The sequence below is a fragment of the Aedes albopictus genome, chromosome 3, assembly GCF_035046485.1.
Source record: "Aedes albopictus strain Foshan chromosome 3, AalbF5, whole genome shotgun sequence".
Taxonomy (NCBI): Eukaryota; Metazoa; Arthropoda; class Insecta; order Diptera; family Culicidae; genus Aedes; species Aedes albopictus.
In genome coordinates, this window is record NC_085138.1 from 12149271 (window position 1) to 12159024 (window position 9754).

At 37.9% G+C, this 9754-nt stretch overlaps 1 protein-coding gene across 1 annotated transcript; it reads right to left on the reverse strand.

The window, feature by feature from the left end:
- Positions 1-3318: 3318 nt before the first annotated feature.
- LOC134284018 (small ribosomal subunit protein eS8-like) lies at positions 3319-4891 on the reverse strand. The gene is made up of 4 exons (XM_062860865.1): positions 4817-4891; positions 4424-4530; positions 3960-4359; positions 3319-3631 (listed from the first exon to the last, which is right to left on the reverse strand). The coding sequence occupies exons 1-4, from the start codon at positions 4818-4820 to the stop codon at positions 3522-3524; spliced, it is 621 nt and encodes a 206-aa protein (XP_062716849.1). The 5' UTR covers positions 4821-4891; the 3' UTR covers positions 3319-3521.
- Between the last annotated feature and the right edge of the window lie 4863 nt (positions 4892-9754).

The following is a 9754-nucleotide window of genomic DNA, read 5'->3' on the forward strand; positions in this document are numbered from 1 at the left end:
GGAATTTTTCATCGCCCAAGTGTAAACAAAACAACCACTAGCGCCGTCTGTTGGCCAACACTGGAAGCTCGCCCCCGTTTACTAGTTCAAATTTAGATTACAAATGGTTCAACTTAAGATAACATTCTCCAAGTAAGAATTACTTAAACTTGATAATTTTATGACAAATAATGCGGAATATTATTCGGTTGGTCGATTCTACGATAAATAAGCTTTCATTTGACGTGTTCACATATTGCGTGTGATACAATGCATGAGCTGTACGAGTGCACCGAAAATGTGCTTTCTCTGGGGGGAAATGGGTGAAATCACAGTGATTTTTCAATTGCTTGTTTTCCATGACAAAAACGCCTTTTTCAATGCTTTTAAAGTCCATGTTATCAGAATATATTACGAAAAGCTGTTTAACATCTTTTTCGGGATAATATTTGCCGAAAAAGGACGTTGTTTTAAGGGCGGACGGGACGGTCGGGTAAATATCCGCCATTGCTCTGTTGCTACTAAGATGGTAATCTCAGATTCTACTTCATATTTTGCAACAAAAACCTATCATTGTGTATGCTCACTTGCACTGCACATGCTGATTGTTTTTCATCATCTTCAGTGCAATAGAACTCGAGATTACCATCTTCAAAATCGCGAGGCAAATTGTTAGAAAGAGAGGCAAGATAGGAAAAATAACACGGCGTCCCGTTTCACCTTAATGAATTTCGAAATGGTTCAAATTAAGATTACAATTTGACTAGTTCAAAGTTTGATTTCTTACCCTATCATTCTATTGGCGTGCACCACTATTTGAAAATGTGGTTTAAATAGTGTTTTTAGCATGTTGAAGTATTTCAATGACTCATAAATGAAACGAAAATCCAAGTGTATCATCCCATGTTTCATACACACTTGTTTCTGTAGCAGCAACGAACGAGTGTGTTGCTGGGTGAGAGATGAAGCATCACAGCAGTCCGTTCGCATGGGAAACGATTTGCTACAGTCGTCGTACGTCATGTTTTCCTTTCGAAATTGCACGACCCTGCTCAACATTAACCCTCACTTCCCATGGTTGCTCTAGAGCACCATCCATTTTTGACGAACCCAAGACAAACGGAATTAGATGAACATGATGCAATAGTTTTAAAAATATGATTGTAATTTCATTAGGTAAACCCAACTACCAACTACTATTAGCATTAGGTCGTAGTAGTTTTTAAAAATACTGTTTTTAACTTTTCCCATCGCACTAGTGTTTTGACCGAATGGAAGCTCCAAAGATGATTTGATAATTGAACAATATTTCAATAATCGAAAATCTCCGAGGTCACTGGACAACATTCAGAGATAAAAAGGGTGTCTATGTCTATGTTAACGCCTTCAGAGTACTATTCTTAAGAAATATACAAAGAGCAAAAAGAAAAAAAATGTGTCGTAGCTAATTTTTAAAGATTTGATATTTCTGAAAATTATTCGAAGACAGCTACCAGAGCTAGCGTTTTTAGCCGATATGGGCAACTAGTTTTTCTGACAGCTTCCCCAAACAATAATCAGATAATATCCTCAGTTATTTTATCTGAAAATTATTTCAAGCTGATTACCAATAGTGTCAATAACCGATGTTAGTCATTGACAGCACCAGCATCATCTCCAAATAACTCTCATATTAGTGTTAGATAACACTTTTTGAGCTTCCATTCGATATTGTAAAGAAATTTGTCAAACCCTATTTGTCAAAATATAGTCAATAATGTATCAAATTGTGTTTCTAATTTCGCTAGTCGTCTTCTGCATATCTGTGATCATCTCAGTCTAAAGTAATATTATATCCATCGTAACCCTTTACAATGTCAACCGTCCTAAGTCCTAACTAAATTCCTGCTTTTTTTGATCAGTGAAATAATACCGTCTAAGATATAAAAACAAAAAAGTTCAGTCAACTGATTTTTGTCAAATAAAAATGATAATGATTATTTGTCAACTTTTATAAATTCACAAAACCCATAAAAATAAGAAATACAAATACAAACTCCTATAATCAACAGTTTTATCTTTACCTCATCAGTCCATAATTTTCTAATTGTAATGAATCTAATCTGTAAGGCTGTAAGTCAACTTATCCTAGCGTCCCCTGTCCTGTGTACTAACGAATAATGAGTGTAACGCAGAGACCTCCTCTACCCACTCTTGCGTTACGTTAAATTTAACAATTCTGGAGCAACATTTGAAAAGGGCCCAAGAGGTCTTGTGTCTTTTTTCTAAAACCCTCCGTAGGGCATAACAGCAGCCCGCCCACGCAAATCAACACCGTTATCCGAAAGATCAATGTTTGCTCTATCTGATAACGGTCTTAGTTTTTATGAATAAGCTGATGGGGGCTCAGGAGCGACGTGTGAAGTCATTGTTTACCAATGCTTGTATGCTCTTTTCAAATGTTGCTCCAGAATTATTGTTAAATTTGAGAAAATTCAAAGAATGCAAAGATTAGGTCTATGCAAGCTGAATTATAATTTTTTTTTGACTTGTGATAAATGCACGACGGATACTCCTTTGGTTCCCATTAGCACTTACGGCGACTACCAACTACTTGTTTCAATAGTGGAACTATTGATAAACAATCAAAAAACTATTGATTTACAACTACAAACTTTTTCGTTGATTTCCAAAAATTTGACCAATGTGGAACAACTTTTGTTCAAGCACTTTTTTCGGAAACGCTTCCTTGGTATAGAAATACTCGTTCAAAGTCGTGGGAAGGAAAGGGTTAACAATATGCTTATGAATGTAATTTAATAATTGGAACAACTTGGAACAACAATGTGGAACAACTTTTGTTCCAGCAATTTTTTCGGAAACGCTTCCTTGGTATAGAAATAGTCGTTCAAAGTCGTGGGAAGGAAAGGGTTAACAATATGCTTATGAATGTAATTTAATAATTAGCTGTCCTATGTATTGTTTTTATTCAAAGTTTCGATTCCTTGACCTACATAATGGTTTAACCGCTAAGTTTGCGTGACGTTAATAAAAAGACCGTTACAATTAGGGCAAAAGCAATAGACTTCGCCGCGAAGTCCAGTGTTTTTACCCTACTTAACATCAATACTGATCCGTTACTGTGTTATCCAAAACTGTGCCTGTAGAGGATGTCTTTTGCATCATTCACTCCGCCGTGGATGTGGATGACCTAAAATCATTTGAAACTTTCTTCCAGAGATGGTAATACTTACCAGCTTTGTTGTAACCTTATCATCAAAAGTTCACCTTCATCCCAAGCAGTATGTGATACTTCACCGTCTGCATAAATCCAAAACAGCAACTGCCGCTGGAGGCTCGTTTCAATTTTTAGGGTTCTTTTTTATTTGAATATTTTTCCTTAACTTCTGGAACGTTGTTGTTGTTAGTTGCTATCATCTGTTGAGAAACGCTCACTTTGGGTACTGGTGCGTAAACGAGATCTTCGCGTTTATACGCACCCGGGCGGCGGCAACAAACACCACGACACCATCACACTCCTTCCACCAGCCGGCCGGTAGAGCTTACTTCGACTTCTTGTTCTTAATCTTCTTCAGGTAGAATTCCAGTTCCTTACCCTCGAGGATGTATCCATCGGCACGACCGCTCTGTCCTGGGCGGGAAGCGATAGCGGCTGTGAAGAAAGCAGAAACAAAAGAACATTGATTACCATTTGGCTAAAACTCGGCATGATGCACTGAATTGCTCCTAGTAATTGATCAGTGTAACTATGACAAAGCAAGGGTCATTTCTCACTGGAACGGTTACCGCTCTCAAAACGAGATTGGTAACCGCATTAAACCCTCTGACGAGGGTGTGAGTCGCTTTAATTGTTATCATCATTTAAGAAACGTTAGTAAGGCGATAGACGATTGATGATACAATGGAACCTAGTTCCGACTATTCTGCCCATGTATCATTCATCAATATATCGGTTCAAATAAAATCAATCGGAAACTCACCCAGCAGACGTCCAGCGTTGAACTGTTCCTCCAGAGCGGGGTCCAACTTGGCGGTCTTCTGTCGCTTAACGTACTTTTTCATGACGCGCTTGCTGCGCTTCTTGGCCAGAACGTCTTCTTCGCCGGCCTTGACCTCACGCTTCTTACCCAGGGGCAGCAGGTAGTGGCTTTCGTACCACTGGCGGAAGGGGCTAGCATCGATCACGATGATGGCGTTCTTCACCAGGGTCTTGGTACGGACCAGCTCGTTGTTCGAAGCGTTGTACACTACATCGATGATACGAGCCTTGCGGGCGGTTCCTTCCGAAGCCCAGGCAAAGTTTCCGGCATCCAGACGGAGGGCACGGAACTTTCGGTTTCCACCGCGAGTGCGCACGAAGTGGACACGGGAAGCTCCAATCTGAAACAAGGAAAAAAGTCATTAATACCCCAATAACCTAAAACCAGACAAAAACAAAACTCACCTTGGTGTTGGCAGCCGGGCGTCCCAACTCATACTTCCTCTTCTTGCGGATGGCGGCCTTCTTGCCACCAGTGGCCCGCCTCTTGTGATAGCTATCACGGCTTATACCTGCGAAGCAATGTAACCAAAAGAAAATTCGGTTAACTTCCGTCGTAATCACAATCCTGATGCGGCGACTGCCATAAACATTCAAGTGTCAAAATATATCGGAAACGCGTGGATAAAAACTATCACTTTTTACCCCATTTAATCACCCGCAAATCAAATTTCACCAACCGCAAATCACGCCCCGCACAAGCCACTATCCATTGTACACACTTTTATCGCGATTTCCGACATATTTTCACAGTTATTGGCAACTTTTCCCGCGGAACACGATCGACCAACGACTTACCCATCTTGATGTGTTGATCGAGAAAGAAAGAGGGCTAGCGACCGGAAGAACAAAGTTGGCTGCTCTGAAGGTTGACAGCTCGAAACGGCGCTGCCAACCGATAATTGGTTGCCGAAACTCGTCTAAACTGGATTGGAGCATACCCGAGCAAAAGAAAATGTGAAGGTGTTCATCATCAGAACATAATTTGTAAGATATGGATTTATTTTTTTTGCCACATCACGATCGCAAGCTCACGATGTCTCCGTAATCTTGTTAGTGATCAGGCCAGCTGGCATCAATGAATTTTATCGAGTCAACAATTCCTTACATTTGTTTAAATAGAAACGAGCTTGTAATCAACAAACGCTGCTTTTGTTTATTGTTGTGAGCCACATACGAAAAGCACCTTCACATGAGCCTCTGCACGAATCTGGCGTACTGCTCACTCCAACAGAAAACTTGAAAACAGTTCGCACAGTAAAAGTCAAATGTGACTTTTACTGTGCGCGCTGTTTTCAAATTTTCTGTGGGAGTGAGCAGGACAGGGCAAATTCGTGCAGAGGCTCATAGTGTAGTGGAATTTTCCATAACATCTTTTACTTAGTGACAAATTATAATTTCCCACGAGAAATTATAATTTGCGCTTACCTAAGCACCAACGTGCCAACATTTCGTAACCTTGTTGGCAAGTATTGTCTATCCGGTTGGAATCAAGACCGACATTCAATCAAAAATTGTCATTTTCTTGGTCCACAAGTGTCGCAACTGTTTCGCATCTAGTGCGCTGTGTTGCTGATAACAACGGGAAGGATGCGCACTACCTTTGACATGATTGAAAAACGTCGCGAGTTGGGTCGCGTCGCGACTTGATTGTGCGAAGTCCGGTTTGGTGGCGGCCCGACAATATCATTTTGCATCCGTTGCGCGGTCCAAATTGACCACGCAGCAGTTATTTGCCCGCGCGTGTATTCATGCTTTATTCTAATCTAAAAGTTTGAAAGTAAAGCCAAAAGAGAAATAAATTCATTCTACGTACAACCAGCAAGTGAGTAACTTCATCACTCTCCAACGTATCCACGTCCTTATACTACATGGCTGATCGCGCCAAGCGGCCGAACAAGCCAAGCCTTCTCCAAACTAAGTGTCTTAGAGTGTGAGCTGATGAGAGATTATGGCTAACGACGGCTGCGGTGTTCGTCCAATGCAGCGAGGTGTTTTTTTTTTCGCAGTGCAGTGAAACAAACTCTGTGGCAGTAATTTTAAGGGTTTGTGCATCTAATCATGGATTCTGAAGAAGAGACCCTAACCATAGAGAAGAGACACAGGTTCACATTTCAGTATGTTTTTTATGTTACGTTCGCGAGGTTAACCATTAAAATAACCTCCCAATTTGGTGTGAAAGTGAGACTGTGTACTTACTGAGTAAAGAACTGAGAGAAGCTAATAAACGATTCATGGTACCAGAGAAACTGTGTGTGTCAGCGAAGAAATACACGGCAATAACAATGCAGAAAACAGCTCGCCCAGTCCCGGGGGATCCGGAGAGTTGTGGTGGATCGAGCCGATGTTCATAGAAGTGCAGCAAGAGTATCCCGGTGAATTGGTCCAAACCGGTGAGTGTTTTTTATTACAACGTTATTGTCTGCGTGGGAGACGGATTTCAGCCTGGCACCTGAGCTGCATGGCTGCAACGTTATTATGCGCGAGGGAAACAAAGTGAACACAGAAAAACTCAAGGGGAATGACATATCCTTTTCTAACCGGAATATCCGCATTTATCCGTTTCTAACCGTCGTTAACCGTTGCTAAGCGAGCTGCTAAGTGAGCAGCGGTTACACACGGTTAGCGACGGTTAGAAACGGATAAATGCGGATACTCCGGTTAGAAAAGGATATGTCATTCCCCTTGGAAAAACTCCAGCTTGGCATCTCCACAGAGAACAGACATCCAAGTCCAGTTCCGAAACTGTGTAAGGAATTTAACGGCCATTTGAAATCGGCATTACAAGTGGCAATAGCGTGGCACTGCAATCGGTTAATTTCCCATACTAATTTAATTCACCACTTGAAATGTTTCAATTCACCACTGACTGTGGCAATATGGTGTTTGGTGGCGTTAGTGTTGTCATCGTGTATTGGTTTGCAACCTTACTCAAGTAAAGATTCAAATCCTTACACAACCTTCCGAATGAAATTTGTTCTAGCCTGGATGTCTGTTCTCTGTGGCATCTCTTCCGGTTCCTTCCTTGAGTCATCCCGTCATCAATCATCATAATGGTTCTTATTGCAAGTGTTGGACTACAAATCGGAAATAAGGCATTAAAGTATGTTAAAGAAAACCGGTGAGTGTTTTTCAAATTCTTATTGTTTTTTATTAAATATGTGCTAGACAAAATCTGATTTTAATCACTATTATAAATTTAGTAGGTTTGAAATTTAGCTGACAACTAAGGATATATGAAAAAAAAAATATTTGTTGTGTAAATGGAAATAGACGAAATTAAATTCAAAGTTGATAAAAATATTTCAGTCCTTAATTCCATCCTAGTGAATTTCAACAAGGCTCCAAATAGGACCTATAATAAACAATTCCTAATAGAAAAAAAGAAGCAATCAGCTGAAATTTGTAATTCAATCACTAATTTGCTACAACAAAATGAACAAAAATTCTCATCTACTGAACTGTCATATTATGTCAAAAGTGCAAGACAAAAATACAACAACATTACTGTAATTTTATTTTTGGAATATCGAGAAAAATTTAGTACACTCAGCCATCAAAATAAAACTAAAATATTAATTATTGGTGAAAATTATTTATACACACGTTTCAAACAGCAACAATAAGTCGAAGTATACAGATTCAATAAAAATGTATCTACAGTTGGCTAAAACTATTTTTGTTTTGCTTTCGGTTTTATATTTGCTACGGGATTTAAAATCCTCTTACACCCTCTCTATTCAAAGTAAACTATTCTTACTTCTCTCCCGTAGTCAAGGTCAAATACTCCAGACCAAAGGAAAGCCCTCATGAGTAGTTTCACAATTGCTTTTTATGTTCTGTGCTGTTTTTTTGTTGATTTAGCAAGGTTTAAAAAAGGCGTGATAAAAACGAAACGAAAACCGTGATAAAATTGAGCGTGAATTTGGCGAATAGTGAATAAAATGAGTAGTGATAAAGTCGAAAAACCACTGTATGAGGCAATTATACCATTAATACAAATTAAAATGTATATAATTTATTCTTAGCCCAAATAGTAGAAGTTATTGCAAAAAAAAAAAAAAGAAAAAAAAAAACAATTTATAAACGTATTTTATATCTTTAAAAAAAAAACTGAATTATTCGCCGATCTATAATGGGTATTTAATAATTCAATGCGTTTCATGAATTCAATTCAACAAAACAAATATGAATTTTGGCAGCTGAGTTGGTAGCAGTTTAACATTGTTTTTTCTATATCAGAAAAGAAAACTGCTTAAAAAACCTGTCGAAGTTATAGTGTTTATTTTTGCATCAATGACTTTATTTTCATTATAATAAACCATTTTCATTTATAGCAAAGCTTAATTTTTTTTTTTCATTATTTTATGGATTAGAAACAAAATTATGTTTTACTTTATTAATACGCATTTTTTTTTAAATAATTTCCACTATTAAAAAATTAAAATTCTAACAGTGAGTATATGAAGTATTCGATCTTCCTCTATAATACGTGTGTTTCCGATCGATGCCACTGAGCTTTTATCGACTTTCCTTGGTAGATATAGAAAAAAAAAATCGAGAACTACCTGTGCCACTCTTCAACCGTCAACTCCAAGAAACCGCTTTTTCGTCCAGAGAGTAGGGCAATCAGTTCTTCAGTTTTTTTTTCTCTATTGATCTGTAACCAGATAATATTTCTGATTTCTATTTAATATATTGAATGAAACAGCTTACTGAGATTTGTTTCCATCTTACGATTTTAATTTCACGGATATTTAGCATATCTACCTAATTGAATAATGAGATATATGCGTAAAGCCTCGTAAAACCATCTTCCATTTTGTTTTTGAGTTTAAATTTTGAGAATCAAAATGGCAATTTAGTTCTTTCTTTTTTTTTTCATTTTATTTTTAGAAGTATTTATGTTATATATTTAAAAACAACTTTATTGGAAGCAATCACAACTTGTTTTTTATTAGAACAAAAACTATTATTGTTTTGACTAGTTCCCAATTATCTACGTGTAGCTCTGATTTGTCTGCATGGGCGAAACTACGGATTTTTGCCAGGGGGTGCACCTCAAACAAATATTCATTAGTTCATCCATTCATCATTCATCGCCCTATATCTCACAGCAATATGAATGAATTCTAGGAGGTGCCTGGCACCCCCGGCACCCCCACTAGTTTCGCCTATGTTTGTCTGTTTCTTTGTAAACATTTTTTCACTTACTTTTGGCTTAGCTGTAATAGCGATGGCTTTTATACTTCTTTGTTTCATCAATATAGCTATTTCCTCATTTTTCCTTACTATGCTCTTCGAACTTGAAGTGTATTCACCTCCATGATTTGGTTACTTCAACATTCGTATAAGATATTCTTATTTGGTTAGATACCAAACACTAACGTTACAAAAGAAATGATGTTATGCTTCAAAAACGAAGCTAATGCTTCGAAAAATGAATCGCAAAGGAATGTAGAGAATATTTAATATCGTAGCCATACTATAATTGGTAATTTATCTCACAAAAACACAATATGCATTAGGCATATGATAACAATAATAGTATTTCTGCAAACTAAACTACAAACGAAAATAAATACATTAAATATCATGCAAATTGGAACCCTGACTAAAGTTTAAAATGAACCTCTGGAATGTTCGATACTAATTTGTAAAGCCCCAAATGTTAATATACCGATACAGAAGCCTGATCAACTTCTGTTACCGAGAATATTAATAATTGGAAGCTCA

Coding starts and splice junctions, on each gene's coding strand:
- LOC134284018 (XM_062860865.1), bottom strand. Junction 4,360..4,423: donor GCCCGGCTGCCAACACCAAG/GTGAGTTTTGTT, acceptor TCCTTGTTTCAG/ATTGGAGCTTCCCGTGTCCA. Junction 3,632..3,959: donor CAACGCTGGACGTCTGCTGG/GTGAGTTTCCGA, acceptor CTTTCTTCACAG/CCGCTATCGCTTCCCGCCCA.